General features: G+C 45.4%; 1 protein-coding gene and 1 long non-coding RNA gene across 2 annotated transcripts; both read right to left on the bottom strand.

Annotated features, from left to right (window-relative positions):
- On the bottom strand, nt 1-8,049 carry MNDA (myeloid cell nuclear differentiation antigen). Its single transcript, XM_053908893.1, has 4 exons — nt 7,910-8,049; nt 4,126-4,559; nt 2,318-2,506; nt 1-184 (listed from the first exon to the last, which is right to left on the bottom strand). Exons 2-4 carry the CDS (start codon nt 4,546-4,548, stop codon nt 47-49), a joined length of 750 nt encoding a protein of 249 aa, XP_053764868.1. The 5' UTR covers nt 4,549-4,559; nt 7,910-8,049; the 3' UTR covers nt 1-46.
- A 6,067-nt stretch (nt 8,050-14,116) lies between these two features.
- On the bottom strand, nt 14,117-19,302 carry LOC109257322 (uncharacterized). The gene is made up of 3 exons (XR_002075955.2): nt 19,061-19,302; nt 17,045-17,148; nt 14,117-14,185 (listed from the first exon to the last, which is right to left on the bottom strand). It is a non-coding gene; the product is annotated as an uncharacterized LOC109257322 (long non-coding RNA).
- Nucleotides 19,303-23,247: the final 3,945 nt, after the last annotated feature.

Raw genomic sequence — 23,247 nt, 5'->3', positions numbered from 1 at the left:
GCGGATAGAAGGAGCTCTTAATGTGCTGGACCACTTTCCACCGAGACTATTCTTCACTGATATTCTCCACTTTGACAACATAATTAACGCCACTCAATGGATTCAGAGGAGAGTTCTTCACTGCAATGTCCAGCTTGAAAGTTACACTGCATGGTTGCTGTTTGCGTCCCTTCCTCTTGACGACCTTCAAGGAGAGATAAGAAAGACACGATGAGACCCTAAGGGTCTACCAGAGGGTCTCCTGTGTGGCCAACCCCCAGCCCCCTGCGGCCATTGTCTCCTGCTCCCTAGCATCCCCTGTCCTGTCTCAGAGGCTGCTCATTCTCTGTTTCCCATCTCCCCCAGCCCATCTTCTCCCTCCTCATGCCCTGGCGCCCGAATCTTTCCTGGTGCCCCGCCTAAGTGTCCACCGGGGTGGGGCGGAGGAACCAGGAAAGAAAGGGTGGAGCTGGTGCCCGCAGTGCTGAGTGCCGAGTCCTCAGGGAGCACAGAAGTGACGGGAAGCTTCCGCGGGTAAGTATGTTTCTCTGTGCAGTTGCTCTAGAGGAGAGGAATGTTGATGAGCGCATCCACAATTCCTACGTGGACTTTGTGAGTATGTGTGTATGTTCCTATGTGCATGGGAAAGAGTGTGGTGTCATATGGGTCAGGATGTGCACTGCACCAGAGTGTGGTACCTTTGTCTCTAAGATACAGTTAGTGATTCAAGATCTTGGGGCTCCATGGGTCATTAGTGTCTGGTGTGAGCTCCGTTGACCCTCTTTCTCCTTACACTTCTCTGTGACGCTCATTAGACACACTTTCTGTTTTCCCCTTGACCCCTGTGCTCACTTGTTTTCCTTCTCAGGTGTGAAGTATTTCACCCCCAAGAATCAGTTCTTCTCAACGCTTCACCCTTATGCGTCTGGGCTTTTCAGTGAGCGCGCCCGCGAATCTGACACTGGAACCCAAGCACTGGGGCCAGTGTAGGAATGGCGGGTCCACCACAGACAGGCAGTGCTAATTAGGGCAAGGGCCTACCTTTCTCTGATGATGATCATCAGTATGTCTATCAATGAAATGGGAATAATGACGGTGTCTGCATCCCTGTTTCAGTTCCCAGCACACAAGGAGCACTCAGAGTTTTCTTATTGGGCCGCCTGGGTGGCTCAGTCGGTTAAGCGTCCAACTTCGGCTCAGGTCACGATCTCACAGTTCGTGGGTCTGAGCCCCCCATCAGGTTCTGTGCTGATAGCTCAGAGCCTTGAGCCTGCTTTGGATTCTGTGTCCTCTCTCTCTCTCTCTCTGCCTCTCCCCCGCTCATGCTCTGTCTCTCTCTCTCAAGAATAAATATTAAAAAAATTTTTAAAAAAAGTTTTCTTATTATATCAATATACATGTTATCACCTTGAGATTTCTCACAAGCAGCATCGTTACACCCATGACTTTAAGAAAGATCTCTAACTGACAAATATTGCCGCTTCTGCTCCGGTATCCTTGACCCTGAACCTCGCCTCTCTCCCTAACGCATCCGTCCAGGTAGTCACTGCAATATGTTTTGCTAAAATCTCAAAGAGATCAAGCATTCTTCTGGTCCCCCAACAATTTTTCAAGTTGACACCTATCTTCACAGGGATTTTTCCACTGGTTTCTGAAACAACGCTGTACTACCTGCTCGGCTGACTCCTCCGTGTACCTTTCTGGCCTCCTCTTCCCACTGTGTTGACACCTGCTGTGTTTTTCGCTTGTACAGAAGTCATGTTGTCTCTCACACTCTTGAGGAAATGCCTGAATCACTTCCTCTGCCTAGAGCGCTTTCCAGCGTCCTCTTTGCTAAGAAAAATACTGCCGACTACAGTTTGATTTCCCTTTTCTGCCAGGCAGTGACATAACGTATATGCACGTTTTCACTGAGCCAGGCAGGGTCTTCCGTTCACCCCGTGAGGCAGAGACTTTGACCATTTCAGACGACCGATCGGGGCAGATTGCCAACATCAGGCAAGCGGTGAGTGCTGGAACCAGGACTCAAAGCACGACTGTCCTATTCAAAGCCTTGCTCTCAGCCACCGGGAGAAATTCCTTTCTTTCCCGCCTTCCTAATTTCTCCCAGTGTTTGCTTGTTTCACGTAAGTATCGTATCCTTTTGAGATCTGTGTGAATGTCATTTCCTCAGAGCCTCTTGAAACTCCTCCACTTAGACATGAATGCCAGGTATGGTTCTGTTCTCCTCCCACCGCCTGCACCCCGTGTGTAAGAAGACAGGAGTCAGGTGCTCTCAAAACCCAGGCCAAACGATTTGCCTCCCGGGCAAACGAATGTTGTTCTACCAAGGTCTCACCTCCATGAAGCTGTACTTTCCACTTGTCAGTTTTAGCTTCTCCTTAATTTTTTTCAGATAAAAGCAGAAGAGTCGGACTGTGTCTCCTTCCGCACACTTGATGCCGTAGCATATTTCACTCCCCACGACCTCCATGGTTCCTGTATCGTCTTGTATTACATAGACTGTTGTCTTCCTGTTATCTTTTTTCTGTAACAGAAATTGAACATCCCGTTTCTCTTTCGGCTTTGTTCAATGTTTTATTATTTATTTTTGAGAGAGAGACAGAGACAGAGACAGAGCACGAGCAAGGGAGGATCAGAGAGAGAGGGAGACACAGAATCCGAAGCAGGCTCCGGGCTCTGAGCCGTCAGCACAGCGCCTGACGCGGGGCTCGATCTCACGAACCGTGAGGTGGTGACCTGAGCCGAAGTCGGACGCTTAACCGACTGAGCCACCCAGCTGCCCCCAACATCCTGTTTCTGAAGACATCATCACGTTGATATTTGAAGGAAGACCCCGGGGACACAGTGAATACAAGACATAAAAAAGCAATTAGAGGAACAGATACACATACAGCTTCGGCAAGGTCTTCTCCAAGAACTTTCGGCTTACGATCTTGCTTTGATAGTTTCCCCTTCCTTGTTCTAGATATTTTCTATCTGGCAGTCCTAGAACAATGAATTTTCTTCCTATTTCCTACTGCTTCACCACCAGGGAAGCTTTGATTCCTTCAAACACTGGAATCAGAGGAACCCGAGGCTTTCACGGACTCCTTTACCTCCTGTTGTTCTGCAGAATGGAATGGACATGACTGCAACTTTTGATTCAGTAGATTATACAGAACCAACAGAACAAGTAAGGTTCCAGTAACTCCCTACTTCCTTTTCCAACCTTCTCCATTAACTCACTCTTCTCCAAGTCTTATCTCCACTGACCTGGATCTTGCAGTTCACAAACGACAGAGTCTCACTTCCTTAAGTTGTAACTCATCCATTCTAGAAATGCATTTCTCTTAAAGACGGAGTTGGAGGGTAATGTAGGTAACTTAAGGGGCTCTCCCAGAAGAGAGATGTGTAAGATTATGAAGCAGTCAATCCTACAAGATGCCAGGTAAGTTCATGAAAGTTTGTGAATTCTGGGGAGACCTGAACACATCATACTATTAACCTGAATTTGGACGTGCCGTACAAGTGAACTTCTCTGACACACGCACCCCCTTTTGGGGGATATAATGGAGTTGGACTGCCGTGTTTTCAACATATCTTGCGATGTCAAACCTTAGTCTTCAATAGACTGTTTAAATAACGTGTTAAATAAATAAGCTAGAGGAGACAGCCTTGCCCATGTCTGTCGTTTGCCTACGTGGTAAAGGTATTCATATTCAGGAGGACATGAGCCGATATATTTGTTACTCTGATTATGTGTCCCAACCAGAATGAATCTTTGGGAGGCTGATGGATTATTCAAAGATTTAAAAAAAGAGAAAGATAGATTTATACAGTTTTGGAGGAGCTCAGAGATAAGCACATGCATACTGATTCATGCCCTGATAACAGAGGCTGAAAATAATCCTGACCGGGGACACGACAAGATTTCTGGTGACGCTTTTTCAAAGAACTCGCATGAAGGTATCTTGAGGACAAGACTACCAGGTCACTAGTCCCATTTCCTGTCACGTGGCTCTCTTGACCACCTACGCGTGGTCAAGAGACAGGCCTGAGAACTGGGCTCACCCAGTGTCAGTCAGCGCACACGGAACCTGGCGATCGAAAACAGTTAATTTCAGGTGTGGATGGAGAACATGAAAACGAATGTGAAGGGGTTACCTTCTGCAGGAGAAACAATCCAGACACGATTGTTGGAAGATTATCCGGATCTTCCTGACAAAGATCTCCGATCTTGGGAGGGGTTTTTGCTCTTATCCAGATGTCGTTTGGGACCGCAATCGTCTGGCCATCAGGAGCTTTCTGCACAACCGACCTTTCGTTTATCTCCAGGACATTTTTGTATCGAATGTATGCTGACATGGTAATGACATTCTTTTGTTTGAATTCCTTTTTCAGCTTGATGTTTAAAACCTTCACTTGGAAAACTTGATTGGAAGTAGCCACCGTAGCAAGGAACACTTTTTTTTTCCTCTGCCCTGGGAATTCATACTCAATTGGATCTGTTGCCGTCAGTACCACCACTGTTATGGGGTCCTTTTGAAGGGTAGGCCTTCTAGGAGCCACCTGATTTGGGGCTTGCATAGCTGGGTTCTCTGTTGGACAGAAATAGGAGAACAAAGGTAGAAGTTTGAGCATGGAATACCAGGTCATTTACTCGTGAGTGACACTTCGCTTATGACACTGGGGCCACAACAACCCTCAAAGATCATTGGAGCTGGGGCCAGGCTCGAAAGGAGTCGCCTAACAGAGAGGAAAGGCTAATGAACTGAGAGCTTAGGTAGTAAAAGTGTAAGGCAGCAGACTGGGATGAGAGTCCAAACACCCTCAGTTGAACAGAAGAGCCTTTCCGAATTCAAGCACGATCCTGAGCCCAAGACATGCACAGAACTGTGGGTGATAAGAGCATTGCCCTGAGCTAATGAGGGACAGATTCAAATATTTCTTTGACAGAGCAGATTCAGAACGAGCAAATAGAAAATGAATGTCAGGCATGTCTGGGCACAGCTCAGACTGCCAATGTGCACATGCTGTCAGTGGTAAAAAAGAAAAAAATTGACATGTAACATGAAAAGGAGAAAACATTTGAGGAAATAATGAGATAAACTTCTTGGAATGAAAGTAACATGAACATCTTCAGAGTGGCCAAAAGAATGCCAAAAAGGAGAGTAAAGGAAAAACCCGTGTCAGGCAGGACGTAATGTTGAGACCCCGGAAAATACCTAAAACAGCCAGGAAAGTTTGATTCCCAGAGAAAAAGTACAGATCACTTAACAAAGTTGCAGAACCAGATTCTCAACAGCAAAACTGCACTGTAGTACGTTTGTACAGCATTCTACCCAAATTCCATATCTGCGGTTTGGAAATCCCCCCAAAAAGGGAATCCAAAAGATGTGTGTGTGTGTGTGTGTGTGTGTGTGTGTGTGTGCGCGCGCGCGCGTGCGCGCGCGCATGCGTGTTAGTTAGGTGACAAAACTTATTAGGAAAATATCTGATGTGAGGTCTCAGGAGCCTACGTATATATTTTTTAAAAATCCACATTAGTGTGAGGACACATACGTCTTGCTACATAAACATGACTGCATGTGAGCTGAGAGACAGGACTCAGATCTTCCTAGATCGTCAGTATAGTACATGATAGATAGTGTGTGCATTTGGTAACCTTTCCTAGGTCACTCAAATTCTGAATTCCACAACATATGTGAACCCAAAGGCCCCAGAGCGAGGTTGTGAACAGGTATTGAAGGGAAAAACTAATTTTGAGACAAGAATTTTGTAGCAAACTGAAAATGGCATTTAAATGTGATGTCCTATAGGTGAATCTCTGATATTGACCAACATGATGAACAGTCAGAAGATTTAGCAACACAAAGATACCTATTAAGCACTCTTTTGGAGATGATATTCCCCAAGACATTAAAGGAGGTTAACATAAAAACACGCTGCAGACTAAAAAGGAAGTGAGGACAAGACCTCGGTTGAGTCTTTCAAAGTTGTAAAAATCAATAAAGCCCCAACGGAAGAGAAAGAAAACAGAAAGTAGATCAACACAGTGGGGTGAATAGAGGAAGGAGAGATGGTATCTGTTCACTGAGCTGCTTGCCCGGAAAGAGGAGTCAGAGACATTAACTTAAAACTATTGTTGAGGGGCGCCTGGGGGGCTCAGTCCGCTGAGCATCCGACTTGGGCTCAGGTCATGATCCCATGATCTCGCAGTCCGTGAGTTCGAGCCCCGTGACGGGCTCTGTGCTGACAGCTCAGAGCCTGGAGCCTGCTTCCGATTCTGTGTCTCCCTCTCTCTCTGCCCCTCCCCCACTCATGCTCGCTCTCTTTTTCTCTCTCTCTCTCTCCCTCCCTCTCTCTCAAAGGCAAATAAACACTAAAACAAACAAACAAAAAAAAAAAAAAACCTGTTGGTGGAGAAGACAGCAAGACAACATAGAATAAGCACTCCAGAAAAGTGCTCTGAATTAATCAAAATGGAGTATTTCACAGAATGGACATAAAGTGATAAACCCATTAAAAGACAAGATTTCAATGTTCAAGTAGCTTTATTATTTTTTTTATTTTTTTAAATTTATTTTTCAATATATGAAGTTTATTGTCAAATTGGTTTCCATACAACACCCAGTGCTCATCCCAAAAGGTGCCCTCCTCAATACCCATCCCCCACCCTCCCCTCCCTCCCACCCCCCATCAACCCTCAGTTTGTTCTCAGTTTTTAAGAGTCTCTTATGCTTTGGCTCTCTTCCACTCTAACCTCTTTTCAAGTAGCTTTAGGTGGTCCTTAAGTCAAAGACTAATCTGAACTGAGTTTTGCTGCCCAATGATAAAAGTTTTCAATTCCAGACAGATGCAACAGTTTAATTACATATTTGCCTAATAGTTATAGGTATATATTATTTATTATTAGTTTATATTATCCTCATTATTATGAATAGTGTTATGACACGAACACATTCCCCTCTCTCTCACTGTATATTCGTATATGTGTTAACAGCTGAGAGAACCACAGGGAAAAATGGACAAAATCATGATTATACGTTGGTGCTCCCCTGTGTCAGCTACTGAAAAAAGCAAGGAAAAAAAAAAAAACACTTAGAAAAGTTGACCATCACTGTTCAGCTTAAGTAAAAGCTTGATGTAATATTTAGAAATTTCTGAAACCAATATTTGAAACATAACATTTCTCTCAAAAGCACACGACATGTTTGAGTACCGGGCTCTACAGAAGGACAAGCATTCCAAAGTGTGCCTCCAGATTTGTCTCCAACCACCTCTTTTCTACAAACTGCACTACCCCATTTGCCTGAGCCTTGGAGGGAGGCTCGGAGGGGGTCCTGGGGGACCCAGATGCAGCCCCGCCCCTAGAAGTGGCAGGGGACTAGGACAGGTAGGAAAGTGCTAAGGTGCCTTGTATCCCTGTGAGTGCCCTTGTGAACCCGATTGATGCTCTATTCCGTGTGTGTGTGTGTGTGTGTGTGTGTGTGTGTTTGTTCCCAGGTTTTGTGAAACATATCCAGACATGTTTTCTATTGAGTATCATCGCATACTACTTTTTCCCCACCCTGTCCTGTGTCCTGTCTCCTCTACCCAGGCCCCCACCGCAGCCGCGAAACTTCCAGGCAAGAAAGCCAAGGCCGTCTTCTGAATAGTTACTCCTGTTAGAAACACCCGCAGCATGAATTTTAGAATCTACAACAGTCAACATGCATTTCCCTTCCTTCAGGCCTCAGTCAGATGGAACGAAAGATGTCTGGCATCTTCCCCTGGCAGAGAAGGCTTAGAAGGAGCCACTGTGGTTTTCAGTCTTCAGAACACAGCTGATGGCAACCCCCCTCCCCTGCGCGCTACACACAAGGCTCAGACACTCACCCTTCCCCCGTACCTTGTGGTATCATCGAGCTGCCCAGATATCCCCCACAGAAGTCCTGGCCAGACTCACCTCACTGACGACTCGCCACAGTCGTCCAGCTATTGAGATTTTCTTCCGAAATACAGCGATCGATGTAGGTTTGGTTTGAGTAGGAAGATATCACAGCAAAGCTCTCACAAACTGAACTGCAAATGCTCTAAAAAAATGGAATCCTTCCAAGATAACTTGGGAAATTGCCATTGGTAAACGTCACAGAAGAGCTAAAGCCTGGAGCCCGCCCAGTGTTGGGAAACTTTTCCTGAGGCTCCTCCCATCCATGCCTTTAGCTTTGTCTTTTCTTAGTGAGAGAATGTGAGTCAGAGAAGCTTTCTCTTAAACATTTCAGTGACCATGAAAAGAGCTAAATTATCACTTTTTTATTTTATTTTGTTTTATTTTATTTTATTTTATTTTGTAAGAATGTCTGAAAGGAGTTTCAACTTAGAACTTTCTTATCCTAGCAGACTTTACTGTTGGTCAGTGGACCCTGAAGCCCCTTCAGTGAGGCTCAACTATCAAAGAGGAGAAGTGAGTCACCTGCCCACAACTTCCTGTTTTCCTGCTTACATGGCACTCGATGGGAGGGAGGAGATCTTAGGGAAATTATTTCCAAATAAACCTAAGTGACTAACAGGTTCGTATCCTTGCTGCAATGAATCATCAAATCCTGGCAGATCAGGAAGATTCTAGAAGAGAGGAGGGCTTACTAAAAAGGTTGTCTGCAATGTTGTGATCTGTATAGGACTGCGGGTACAATTTGGAGAATTGTAACCCTGAGAGGTCAACTGGATGGAACCAGGCAGCATCCTTGTATGGCGATTACACACCATCTGACTTGCAGGAAGGCAGAGTCAGTGAAATGTAAAGGGGTCCCAAAAGCAGGGCACGTGAAGGGAGGGAGAAGAAAACTGATGGAGACAATTGAGGCAATTGGAACTAGGTTTGTGGAGGAGAGAGTTGTAGTCTGTGTCTGAAAAACATCTGCAATCGATGAGTGAGGCAGGGATGCAAGGTGGGGGCTGGCAGGAGTCCCCAAGGCTCTAGTGGGTTGTCACAATTCTTTATTCCAGACTTAAGTGCTGCTTATATGGATGCATTGAGCTCTCTTCACATTAAGAGTGGAGGGACTTCAGGGAGATCAGAGGGTCCCCGACCAGAGACCAGGAGGCAGAGGACAGGAATATGGACGACTCAGGACATTTTCTTCCTGTTGAACTGGAAACTACCTTATGTGGAGTGATGCTCTCTGATGCTTCCCCCTCAGAGAACACACACGTCACTGGCCCACACAACGGGGAGTCAGGACAATGCTCCGACATGCATGTGTGCGCTTAGGGTCGTAGAAGATGAACCAAAGCGACCAAAAACAAATGTGCCTTTTCCCTGACTCTTAATCAGTGGTCAAACATCAGTGACCGGGGCCATTACAGAGATAGATACAAAGCGATCGATCTGGCCCTCCACCCACTAAAACATCAGTGTTCCCTAATTCGCAAAGCTTCATCAATGTAATGATATGAGCCACCTGGGAATGGAGAGAACATTCAACATGGGGGAAAAGCCTGGAAAACGCTTGTGGACCTGCTGTCATCTCTAGTTCTGGTCTCACGTACTATTTTAGAAGATCGCTGAAAACCCCCAGTCAAGAGTCACCACCAGGTTGATGTGCTAAGTAGGTCTCGCTGTTAGGAGATGTTTCCTACAGAGAGGAGCTCGAGCAGACGCAAGAGCACCTGCCCCAAGAAATCACAGGAAGGTCCTTAAAATTCCATATTCAATATATAAATTCAATATAATATATATATATATATTCAATATATAAATTCAATATAAAAAATCGTCATAAATACATACATACGTGAACTGAAGTCAGCAGCTCAGAGACCAATGTTTTCCATTTAGATTAAAAAACAAATCCAGCTATGCATCATTGACAAAATGCACATAAAGCATTAAGTCACTTCACAAAAACTTAGAAAAACTTATATTATTCAAGCCTTACCTTGAAGAAAGCCAGGTTAGTAGGGTAGCTCAAAATATTTACAAAAAATATGTCAGTACAGGTAGAGTTTCACTACAGAAGGACAAAATATTCAACTCTCAAAATTAAATTATGTTCTAATATAATAAATAAATATATATATAATTTATCACTTTACATTTATGGCAGCATAAGTCGATTTGTTTCCTTTATTTTCACATAAGCACACGTAGTGTATGTACTTGTATAGGTATGCAAGCTATATATAAAAACATATGGTTGAAATCAAGAGAATGACAATGAGAAACTGACAAAAATCGCCATTATAGAGGTAGAGATTTTGTCATCTCCCAACTGTTGAAAGAGCAAATTAAAAAAAAAAAAATAGTTGAGATTTAGATTTAGAAGATTTGACCAGCACAATTAACAAGCTTAAGAAACTTTAACCTACAGGATTCTGAATCCCACACTTATAAACTCTTCTCAAGCACCCATGAAATAATTCGAAAATATTCATCATGTACCTGACCATACGAAGTCAACAGACACTTTTCCGAGGAAGACATCCAGATGGCCAACAGCCGCATGAAAAGATGCTCAACACCTCTCATCGTCAGGGAAATAGAAATCACAACCACAAGGAGATACCACCTAACACCTGTCAGAGTGGCTAAAATTAACAACTCGGGAAACAACAGGGGTTGGTGAGGATGCGGACTGCTGGTGGGAATGCAAACTGGTGCAGCCACTCTGGAAAACAGTATGGAGGTTCCTCAAAAAGCTAAAACTACAGCTACCTTATAATCCAACAATTGCACTATTGGTATTTACCAAAAGGATACAGAAATATTGATTCGAAGGGGCACGTGCACCCCAATGTTTATAGCAGCACCATCAACAGAAAGTACAGAAAGAGCTCAAGTGTCCATCAGCTGATGAATGGATAAAGAAGAGGTGTTATGTCTACACTATGGAATACTACTTAACCATCAAGAAGAATGAAATCTGGCCCTTTGAAATGATGTGGATGGACCTAGAGTGCATCACACTAAGCAAAATAAGTGGGCGAGAGAAAGACAAATACCGTATGATTTCACTCATATGTGGAATCAAAGAACCCAAACAGATGAACATAGGGGAAAGGAAAAATAGGGAAGCAAACTAGAAGAGACTCTTAATGACAGAGAACAAACTGAGGGTTGATGGAGGGAGGTGGGGGTGGGAGTGGCTAAGCGGGCGATGGGCTTTAAGGAGGGCACTTGTGGTGAGCCCTGGGTGTTACACGTCAGTGATGAATCACTAAATTTTACTCCTGAAACCAAGACTATCTATATGTTAACTAACTTGGATTTAAATAGAATCTTGGAGAAAACAAAAAAGGCAAAATATATACCAAAGCTAAGTGACGCATTTAAAACTCTCCCTTATCCACTGGCACCACTGAAAGTTATCTGTGACTAAGGAAAGGAGTTTCAAAAGTGTTGAAATAATGCCTCTGGCCCTTGTCGTAGAATAAACCTCAGAATAAATTAAACAGACTCGTGACGAAGAAAAGAAGCCCCATTTTGGTGCAAGTGTGTTTGTAGAACTGAGAAAGTATCTCCTTGTGCGTACTCTAAATTCCAGATACTACCACAGTGTTAATACCACAGAATAGAGCTTTTACGTCCTGATTCTTCTTTTGCTTAATATCAGCTCATGATGATTTTCTCATGTTAATGTCCTGTCTTTTACACAGGTCCGACACCAGTCCCCAAGTTTCCTACTCATCCTCCGGTGGACAAAACAAAACTTTCCTCTAAATGCCAACGTATGTCAGTACACACGTGAGAATGAATTTTCAATTTGTTATAGACAAAACACATTTCCCTTTGTTCAGGCCTCAGGGGCGGTAGAATAAGGGATGTCTATTTTCCACCTACATAGGGGAAGGATTTGAATCCATTTTCACTTATCTGCATATTGTTGACACAGCCCTTATGCTCCCAGACAATCCTATGATTAATTCTCCACTGTGATCTTGTGGTTTCTGACTCTACCCCCTGGGGCTTTTCTGGAGAAATTTTCGCAGACCTCACCTCACTGGATGCATCCTCCACCCCAGTGCTCAGAAATGCAGATACCACCCTCTTGACTGAATGAATAAAATGTCGGAGAACCCCTGCAGAGCACCTTCAGGATGCGATCATCTCAGGAAGGGCGGAGAAAATGAAGCTTTCTGAGAGATAGCAAGGAAAAATGAAACCAGCCAGAAAAAACCTGGCGAAAAACCTGGTTGTTGACATCTGTTTCACACCGTGCTCACTTCTAAGGGGAAAGAAGTTACATATTTAGGGGGCGATTTTGAGGCGCCACATCTCAGGCTTGTAGATTTCTATCTCAGCAGCCAGAGAAATCGAAGTTTCCTGTCTGTAAATAGTAATTTTGCCACAAGGAGAAACTATAGCTAAGTAGTTCCTCTTTTGCTTTTTTGGCCTAAAAATATCAGGGGCTGAAAGGATTTTGAACATTAGATTTTTCTTTTTCACCTCACTTACATGTGGGTCCTGAGAAACCCATAGAGCCTAGAATGAGACTCAGCCTATTGTCGGGGAAAGGCGTGCCACCCAGCTACGTCCCCGTATGTTCCCGTTCAAGGACCAGCAGTGACAGGAGACATTGGTAGAGGCACCTATATCTACTAGTACTTGACTGCATCTTCTGGAAAGGGGGCGGGCCATCTGTGACATTGTTTGGTTCAAATGGTACCTATGCATTCACCCCGTTTTTAATAATTGGCAGACCGGAAACTTCAAAGACATAGAAGACAAAGACATTATAAATAGAAGGTCTTACTCAAACATATCAAAGGAGGGGCGCCTGGGTGGCTTGGTCGGTTGGGCGACCGACTTCAGCTCAGGTCATGATCTCACGGTCTGTGAGTTCGAGCCCCGCGTCGGGCTCTGTGTTGACAGCTCAGAGCCTGGAGCCTGTTTCAGATTCTGTGTCTCCCTCTCTCTCTGCTCCTCCCCTGTTCATGCTCTGTCTCTCTCTGTCTCAAAAATAAATGTGAAAAAAAAAATTAAAAAAAAAAAAAAAAACATATCAAAGGAGTTTGGCACTAGCTGCCTCTTGACTAGGCTGCCTTATCACAATGATTAAAATCTCGATCACACGCGCTTTCTGCATTCATCGTGAGTAAATACGATTTCTCTTTCGCAGGGAGCTTCTTGAAGTTTCGGGGGCCTGATGAACCCTTTGTTCTGTAGTGTTTTTTTTCTGCGACACAGTGGATGCATTCTGGAGTACCATAAACCCTGACGTGGCAAATAAATGGCACCAGCTCACAGACGGTATTGTGGCAAGCCCCCACCTGATCCGCAAGACGGATGAGGCTTCCCAAGAGCTAATGTGGGCAAACGTTCTGAGGCTGTCTGCAGAAAAGAAAGCTGATTGTCTTAGTCCAAACTAACATCACACATACATTCACACAACGGACCATTAGAAACAGCGATGAGCTGTGAAGCCATGGAAGGATCTGGAGGTGACTTAACTGCATGTTATTAAGTGGCAGGAGCCAATCTGCAAAGCCTACGTACTGAAAAATTCCAACCGTGGGACATTCTGGAGAGGACCAAGGTGCGGACCCAGGAAAAAGATCCGTGATTGCTAGGGAGTAGGGGAGAAATGTGGAACACAGCGAAACCACAGCGAATGAGACTGTAATGGATACATGTCATTGTACATTTGTCCGGACCCACGGATGTGCACCACCAAGACTGAGCCCTAATGCAAACTATGCGCTTTGGGTGATAATGATGCGTCATTATCAATTGTCATAAACGGGCCACTCTGGTGCAGGACGATGACGGTAGGGGAAGCTATGCATGTGTGGGGCAGGAGGTATAATGGAGATCTGTAATTTCTGCTCAGTTTTGCTGTGAACCTAAAACCTCCCTGAAAAAATAAAGTCTCTTTCTTTTTTTTAAGAAAAGGCTGTGCTATGTTATTCAAAGGCAGCTGAAGATTTCTTTGCAACAGAACACACAGGAAGACCAGAGCTAATGTGAAACCCCGTGGGCAAGCTGAGAAGTGATCGAACTGTGGTGAGGGGGGCGGGGGGGGGGAGGGCGGATTTCAGCAGCCTGGGCATTTCTAAAAGGGGAAGAGACAGGGCCTTAATACCGACTGAACTTCGGCTTTGGTCAGGGTCCTTTCTCACGCCCCTTGATTCCTCCCACTAACTCATGAAGGCTGACGCGTTAGTTGTGATGCCCTATGTTCTACGTGGGATCTCCTAGAAAGCATTCTGGTGTGCTTGCCTCTTGTCCGGAGCAGGTAGGATCCTAGGAGGGAACAGTCCGGCTCAGCGTCACAAGTGGTTCTGACCACTTTTAACTAATCTCTGTGTGATCGTAGGACTTGGGACGGGACCCGCTGACTCCACAGACCTAACACTCGTTTGGATTTATGCCCTTTGTCAAACGCTTCAAAGGGCTGCTACTCGACAGATGTCAAGAGTCATCTCTTTGGTTCTGTTAGGAATCGGGTGCGTAAGTACAATGCGGATAACAACAGCAATCGACCGAGTTCGATGTTGTTCTTGCAGCGCCTAGGGCAGGCCCACGTAAATGATCCCAGTTCCTGCGACAACCTTCGAGGTAGGCGTCATTGACATGAACAGTTTTCAAAATGAGGCCAAAAGGGGTTCACTAAATCGCACAACGTTTCATGACTGCTGATTTGTGCACGGTGGAATTCAAACGCAAGGTTTTCTCGACTGCGTGTTCTTCCCTATGATTACCAACACCGAACGCTGCACTTGTGGTTCTGATGGCTGAGTCGCCCGGAGAGCCGGGAGACTCAGTGCCGCGTACGCGTGAATAGGTGCACAGACAAGCAGGCATGTGCTGACAGGCAGGGGACAGGCAGGGGACCAGCCCATTTCATTTTTTTCTAGAAGGAAATTATAATCTTTTTTTTTTTTCTTAAAAAGGAAGTGAGAGTTTAAAAAACTCTCTGAAAGGGCAAACAAGTGTTAGCAATTCCTTCCTTTGAGCTCAGATGGTATATGCCCCTCTTTTGGGGGGAGGGGGCACACATTTGTCTATCATATGCCCTGTTTCTCTTTCACTTCCCCACCCTCAAGAAACTTCTTCTTCTTTTTTTTTTTTTTTTAAAGCATAAGTTAGTCTACAACTCTTGATTCTTGATGCTGTTTTCCTGGGTATCAGAACAAAAAACACATTTATCATGGTTGCTAAAATTAGAGCTCAAAGGAGCCACGCAAAAGTCATAAAATCCGATCTCCACGTTTCAGGTGCTACGAAAATATAGGTCAGGGAACATGTGTGGCCGACTCTGAATCTGTCAGGCAGAGTCCGAGCCTACATTACAACTCAGGCCTGCGGAAGCCACACCACATGCACAGTGCCTCGTGTGACGGTAGGGACAGTTCGGTGTGGCTCAGGCGAAGCTGGGACCCTGGTGTCTCCTGACCGGGCCTGGGGAAAAGACTCTCCGAAGTATGGTGTTCTGAGGCTGTCTTTTTGACATCCTGGGTCTGCGTTCCCATGTTCCCAATTAGTGTTAATTGAGGGAGGCAAGCAGAAAAGACTCTACAGCTCACAACTCCGGCGGGGGCGGGGGTGGGGGGGTGTAGCAGGATGGAGGCAAAATGCTGATAATTACTGAAATTACCAAGTTCGGACTGCGCATCATTAAGCAGGCAGAGGCCCCTCCGGGGAACAGGACTCTTGCCTCACCCTCTGGCTTCCCCAGCTCAATTCAACAGCTCATTTGTCTTCTTATTAGCAAACTTGTTAGCCCCTTACTCTGTCCCCTGAGGTGCTCAGAAGAAAAGTGTCGTGGGAGGGATTCCTTGGCTGGATGGGGCTGGCTGTCAGGCTTCCCTGGGGGAATCCGAGGTACCCAGCTCCTTCTGACAGGATGCCTGTGGCAGCGGACCATTCAGCGGTGGCCCCAAGGTGCCTCTGCTGGCCCAAAGTTAAGGATATGGAAGGTCAGCAAAACTGCGTGAGATCTAACCGAGAAGCAGGGCAGTGTCTGAGGCTTGTTCCGGACACACTGCTCCAAGATTGCCAGGGCCGTCTCATGCTGCCGGCGTGAGCAGAGAGGCTATTGACACGCCCCGGGATCTGTGTCAGAAGTGGCAGAAACAAGACCTGCACCAGTATATCGGAGGCCTCAGTTTCCCCCTCCTCTCTGCCCTCTACCATTAGCAGGCGTTTTTAACTGACTTAGGCCATCATCCAGCTCTTGGATGCTGATGCTTCCTAGGGAAGGATTCCCTTAGGCCCCACATGTGGGCCCAGCTCTGTGCTGCCCAGCAAACACTCTCCTGCCTCTGGAGTGCTTCTGCACCGCGGCGAGGAGGACAGGACACGCGTGGCCTCCCCATCTCGCAAGTAGAGGCCTGAGGCTCTGGGGGCTTTCCCAGAACAGACACTGACTATGTGGGTTTATTCTTTGAGGTCAGTTGAAATGACATTCAAAGTTCCCAATCTCTCAGCCCATTCAGACCAACCATCAGTAATTTTTCGTCCGTACCTACATATTTACCGCCGACAAACTAGTTGTAATAAATAACAGAAATATTACTTACTGAGTGCCCCCTCAAGTGGGGATATAACCTTATACGTGAGGAAACTGAGGTTCAGAATGTTTTGACTAGTCTAGGCTACTAGAAAAAGGACGGATCTGGTGTTCATGCCCAGGGCGGGGCGGGGGGGGGTGGGGAGGACATTGTTTGAAAAGGACCCATATAGGTAGGTAAGGAGATGGTTTGCTGATTTGGGACAGTCTAGAATGGATGGAGAGGAAGGGCATATAAGTGGGGGGTAAGTGGGAGATGTAATTCAAGACAACAGATTCAGAAGATGTCAGAGCTCATCGCTACCCCAAGTCTCCCTTCCCTGGCCTGTGGCTCCCAGATCTACTAACAGCCTCACCCCTAGTTTCTTAGTGCACCCAGTTTCTCAGAAACAGAGGAGTCATGAGTATATACCAGAGGGCTCAGACCTGCCTCAGTGTTTCCATCCTCAATGCACCTCTCCCCCTGGCCTTTAGTGGGGATTTTTAACTAATTTAGGCCATCATCTAGGCCCTGGTTCCCAGACCCCAACCCATACGCCCGTGGCCCTACTCTTGTTGACTCTTCCCGTGAGGACGCTGCGTTGTGTTACCTGTTCAGAATGTACACTTGTCTGTGTGCGCCGCGGGTGGGCGGGCAGCCGGGGATCGGGGACGCTTTCCTTCTTCACGCCCGTTCCACATCCTGCGGCCTAGCCTGACGAGAAGCAGACGCTCTTCAAGCAACAGCAGAGACACCCAGGAAATCGTCTGACCTCCCGTTTTCAAACAAATGGCCTTAGAACGTAATACACGAAGCAGACACGCACCAAAGTGGAAAACAGACTGAAAGGGAAAGTAGAGCTGGGGTCCGGAAGCCCAGGCCTCTCCCTACACCCTGGTTTCTCCCCTGGCTCCCAACTGCTTCCTTGGCTGAGATCATCTAGGTCAGTCTTTTCACTTTTCTGGCCAGTGAATTGAGGGTCAGGGAGGTGACAGGCCCCGCTGTTCGTGACAAAGACGTGGCAGACAGATCACTGTCCTCGTAAACTTGTTTTTAATAGTTTTGCTGTTAAAATGAAAACAAAAACAAAAACAAAAACAAAAACCCAGAACAAAACGCCACAAAGGTTCCGGGACTTGCTGTGAAAAGACACGGACCCAATCCCGGGTCAGCAGTTCACCGGGCGGGCATGACCTTGGCAAGACCTGCGGCCTTGTCCTCCCTGCAGCGCGTGGCCGGTCACATCGCCTCCTGCTTGCGGAGCTTTGATTCCACGACTGCAACACTGCTTACAGAAAGCAGTGCCCAAACGAGGCCCCTGTGGGTCAGATCTGGACATCCAGCACGGAGAGGGGAAGGTGTTGGCCCAAACCCCATTTCTTTCACTTTTATTGATGTCAGTAAAACACACAACCTCTCTGCAAACATCCATTTTTCTCACCTTTTACATATATATCATTTCCACCACACAGTTCTATCACCATGAAAGAAAACAAAACATGCAAGGTGCCGAACACTTCAGTGCTCCCGATGGCTAAGAGGTGTTCCACGCGTAATGAAGAAGCCTCACTATCCTGGAGGCAGGGCAGGGTCATGGTTAGAGAAGGGCCTTTGAGCCCGTGTCCCTGATTCAATCGATCATTGTCTCTACCACTTTCTTGCTCGGACCAGGCACTCAGTCCCATCTGGAAAATGGGTTGCACAGTGGAATCTTATTTAAGTAATTCTTGGGAGGGTTAAATTATTTTGTACTTGCAAAGCAAACAGACTATTAAACACTACGTAAGCATCGGTCATTGTTACTTCCAATTTGCCACATAGGTTTCTGGAGGGGGATTCCTTTCCTTGGAGAGGGCCCAGTGTTTGTTTGTTTGTTTGTTTTTCATGTTCATTTATTTTGAGAGAGAATGCAAGTGGGGGAGGGGCAGAGAGAGAGAGGGGGACAGAATCCGAAGCAGGCTCCAGGCTCCGAGCTGTCAGCATAGAGCCCGACGCGGGGCTCGAACTCACGAATGGTGAGATCATGGCCTGAACGGAAGTTGGAAGGTTAACTGCCTGAGCCCCCCGGGCACCCCAGAGCATGCCCCATTTTTTCCGTACTTCTCTTTGCTGTCCCGTGTGAGTCAGTGGAACTGTTAAGACTCCAAATCAAGTGTTTTCTCCTGGCCTAGGTTCCCAAATCAGCCTGGAACCTTCTGTGTGTTTCTCCCTGCCCTTGCAGAATCTACACTTTGCCCTCAATGCCTGGATTGGGGTCTTCACCCTTTTCTCTTCTCCTGCACGGTGCTCTCTCAGTTCTTCTTCCTGAGGGGTGGTCATGGGCCGACGCATTTCCCCAGCGATGGTCTGAAGGCATTGCTGGCCATTGTCCAGGTCCTTGCAGGGAGCCCTGGGGCCTGTAGTCCTCTTGTGGGGACATGCATGCCTACCTGACAACCCAGGGGAGCCCAAAAGTCACCGCTACCTTCTAACGTGGGGTCTGCGTGTCTGCCCACTGCTGAGTAAACAAGGAATGTGTGATTGGATCCTAAGGGTCGAGCCAGGGTGACAGGGACCAGGTCCCCTTCCCAAAGCCCGGCCAGCAGCCATCCCTCTCACCCACATCAGTGTCACGCTCCAGACTCACCCGCCTCCTCGCTTCATAGTGTTTTCTCTCCACAGCCTCCTGAGGCCCTTCCCTTCGGGTCTTCTCAGAGCCTCCTAACAGACGCAGACCTGAGGCAAGCGGCTGACCCCTATCCCCGCGCCTCTCCCCTGGAGCGGTGAGAGAGAGAAGAGAGAGCCCGGGGAAATCACCTCCCCTGGGTGGTCAACAGGGCCAGCAAACGGCCTTTCTGTTCACCCCATTGTGTCTTAGGAACACCACTGTTTTTCTTTTGCTGTGATGTGGAAAGAAGTCAGAAGCAAGACATCCATGCGACTCATTGGGTGGATGTCTCAGGGCCAACTCTTTGGTTACTTCCTTCTTCTGTGTTGCCATCAGGGTTCTTACTCTAGAAGGAAAGAAATAAGAATATACACCTATTTCTTTGTGCTATCTATGTATACTTATTTCTACATATACTCTATATGTGTACCTATTTCTATAGACTAAACTATTTATATACTTATATATAAGTATATATATATATATATATATATACACTTATGTCTATATACTATATCCTATATACATCTTTTTCTGTATACTATATATATACTCTAGATATAGATAGATATGTCTATACAGTAAAACCTTGGATTGGGAGTAACTTGCTCTGCGGGTGTTCTGCAAGACGAGCAAACATTTCTAACAAATTTTAACTCGATAACGAGTGATGCCGTGCAATATGACACGATGTGCGTGATGTCAAATGTCACGTGATCACAACTGAGCCAATGGCTCTTCTCTCTTACTGAGGGATTGTGGGTGATCATCTCCTATGCTCACATGCTCGGTCTCAGGCCACGGTGTTTGGCAGAAATCGCTGATTTTTTCGGAACGTTGGAAGGTGCCCACACTGGCACTCGTGTACCTTTTCTCTGATGCCTTATTGCCAGTTACGTTAAATACAGCCTATGACAAGAGTTTATTGCTATTGTATTGTAACCAACATCTGTTAGTGATAGTGAAACTCCTACACAATAACCCTCCTCTCTCTTGTCTCCCCCACACCATTCACAAAGGTTTTCAATGGTAAGTGCAGTTTAACTTGTTTATTTTTTTTAATATTTTGTATTTTCTTTATTATTTTGTATTATAACCATTTTAATATGAATATTTTGGGGTTTGGAATGAACTCTCTGAGGTTCCATTATTTCTCATGGGGAAATTCACTTTGATACACAAGTGCTTTGGATCACAAGCATGTTTTCGGGACGAATTATGCTCGTAAACCAAGGTTGTACAGTATTTTACTGACTTATTTCTCTCATTCTGTAGTGATAGACTGTTGTCAGCACAGAAGAAGGAAGGAGCCAAAGCATGATGTATACATGTACACATACATATTCAGACCACAAACTCTGTGGTAGCGTTAAAGCTAACGCTCCATCCCCCAGATGCTTATATAGTTTCCAGTTAAATAAACCCAAGTACTTTTCAGAAAGAAGGGAGGCTCTATGGATAATTATCCCTGAAAAACAGGCATTGACTGGAACTCACCTGGGCAAACCAGGATATACGATTGCACTGTGTCGCTATAATGACATGTCTTGGTATTACAAACAGAATCACAATGAAAACCTCTGGGTGCACGTCATTTCACATATGCGCGCACGCATGTCTGTAAGACAGATTCTTAGAGGTGGGATTGCTGTGCGGAAGTGAATGTGTCGTGTATGGAAGCATTGCTAAATTTTCCTTCAAATTTCTTAACTATTCTGTCCTCCTGGAAGCAATGCGTGAGAATGTTTCCCTGCAGCCTTGACAGCAAAGGGTATTTTTAAACTTTTGGATCGTTTTCAAAGCCGATGGTGAGGAAAGTACCTCGATGTATGTAAATTTCTATGACTCTTAGAATGAGTCAGGTTGAATACCTCTTCATACACTTAAGTGCCCATGTTCTTTTATAAATGCCCATTTTGGGGTCTGACTCCCTCACTCCAAATCAAGCATCTTGAAGAAAGGGATGTTTTATACACCTCATGCTTTCCCTAATAGGCAGTGTGGAAAATAAAGAGCATTTAATAACTTAAATATACCTAATGAATAACAGAATCACTGTGATTTTTCCTCTCTTCATATCATTTCAGCTGCTTTTGATGACAACTTTTCTAACCTTTGGATCACTTTTTTCTCTTGGAGAACCATATTACATCTACATATGTCCATAATACAGAATATTTATGAATAAAAATAAAAAATCACTTATAAAATGATTTTATTTATTATTATTATTTTTTACTATTTATTTTTTATGAGAGAGAGAGACAGAGACAGAGAACAAGCAGGGGAGGGGCAGAGAGAGAGACACACACACAGAACCTGAAGAAGGCCCCAGGGTCCGAGCTGTCAGCACAGAGCCCGATAGGGGGCTCGAACTCAGGAACTGTGAGATCATGACCTGAGCCGAAGTCGGATGCTCAACCAACTGAGCCACCCAGGTGCCCCATTATAAAATCATTTTAAACACTTACTATCTGTTATTTTTCATCTTTCCCTGCCCAAAGGCTTTTTAAGAAATATTAACAATCATACTGTAAAATGTCGGCACTTTGGAAATCCTTTCTTCCCTTAACACCGTAATAGGGTTCTCAGTAGTCTTTTTTGCTACATTATAAATTTATTAATGGAGGCTTTGGAAGTTGTTCTTTACTCTTGCTCAGTTTCTAATGCAGAAAAAATATTAGGTGAGCCCACCCTGCTGGTGAAGGATGACCCGAGAAGAAAATAAATACCTTCCTGAGCCAAGCAACCCTCCAATTTTTATTTTCTCTCTTTTTTGTGATTAGGTCAAACACCTCACTTCTTATTCATATACACTGCCAAGACTTTGGCACATATTATTGGATTGATCTGGGTTTGTTTCTTATAAACACATGTGTGTGTCACATTGATAGGTTTCTGAAGGCAAGCGCACACAGTTATTATAATACACTTATTGCCAGACCAGGTGATATACAGCTGGGCTCTACAAAGCATGGGGGAAGTCTGTCTCAGAATCCTACAGATCTATAAATAAGACTGCAACTCAGGGGTATTTTGGTGTTTGGGACTACGGAGAATGCAGAAATTTTGTCAAATGTCAGTTGCAAACATCTATCCTGGAGGAAAGTCAGGTGTTCAGATGATGTGGAATATAGGCTCAAGACTGGAAAAGACTGAATGAGAACCCCTAATTGCCCAAGCATCAGAGAAGGTCGAGATTCTTCCCATCTTGAGGTTATAATGTCACTCCTCATCAGGGAACTACAAATCAAAACCACATTGAGATATCATCTCACGCCAGTCAGAGTGGCTAAAATTAACAAATCAGGAGACTATAGATGCTGGAGAGGATGTGGAGAAATGGGAACCCGCTGTTGGTGGGAATGCAAACTGGTGCAGCCACTCTGGAAAACAGTATGGAGGTTCCTCAAAAAATTAAAAATAGATCTATCCTATGACCCAGCAACAGCGCTGCTAGGAATTTACCCAACGGATACAGGAGTGCTGATGCATAGGGGCACTTGTACCCCAATGTTTATAGCAGCACTTTCAACAATAGCCAAATTATGGAAAGACCCCAAATGTCCACCAACTGATGAATGGATAAAGAAGTTGTGGTTTATATATACAATGGGATACTGCCTGGCAATGAGAAAGAATGAAATATGGCCCTTTGTAGCAACATGGATGGAACTGGAGAGTGTTTTGCTAAGTGAAATAAGTCATACAGAGAAAGACAGATACCATATGTTTTCACTCTTATGTGGATCCTGAGAAACTTAACAGAAGACCATGGGGGAGGGGAAGGGGAAAAAAAGTTACAGAGAGGGAAGGAGGCAAACCATAAGAGACTCTTAAACACTGAGAATAAGGGGTGCCTGGGTGGCTCAGTCGGTTGAGTGTCCGACTTTGGCTCAAGACATGATCTCAAGTGAGTTCAAGCCCTGAGTCGGGCTCTGTGCTGTCAGCTTGAAGCCTGAAACCTGCTTCGGATTCTGTGTCTTCTTCTCTCTCTGTCCCTCCGCCACTTGCGCTGTCTCTCTCTGTCTCTCAAAAATAAATAAATGTACTAAAAAAATTTAAAAAAACTTAGAATAAACTGAGGGTTGATGAGGGGTGGGAGGGAGGGGAAAGAGGGTGATGGGCATTGAGGAGGGCACCTGCTGGGATGAGCACGGGGGGTT

This window comes from Panthera pardus, unplaced genomic scaffold, assembly GCF_024362965.1.
Source record: "Panthera pardus isolate Hobbes unplaced genomic scaffold, ASM2436296v1 HiC_scaffold_21, whole genome shotgun sequence".
NCBI classification, from domain to species: domain Eukaryota; kingdom Metazoa; phylum Chordata; class Mammalia; order Carnivora; family Felidae; genus Panthera; species Panthera pardus.
The sequence above is the reverse complement of the archived record's forward strand: the minus strand, read 5'-3'. Positions and strand labels throughout refer to the sequence as shown.

Coding starts and splice junctions, on each gene's coding strand:
- MNDA (XM_053908893.1), bottom strand. CDS start 4,548: ATGCAAGCCCCAAATCAGGTGGCTCCTAGAAGGCCTACCCTTCAAAAG. Junction 2,507..4,125: donor GATTGTTTCTCCTGCAGAAG/GTAACCCCTTCA, acceptor TTTCTGTTACAG/AAAAAAGATAACAGGAAGAC. Junction 185..2,317: donor GAAAGTACAGCTTCATGGAG/GTGAGACCTTGG, acceptor CTCTCCTTGAAG/GTCGTCAAGAGGAAGGGACG.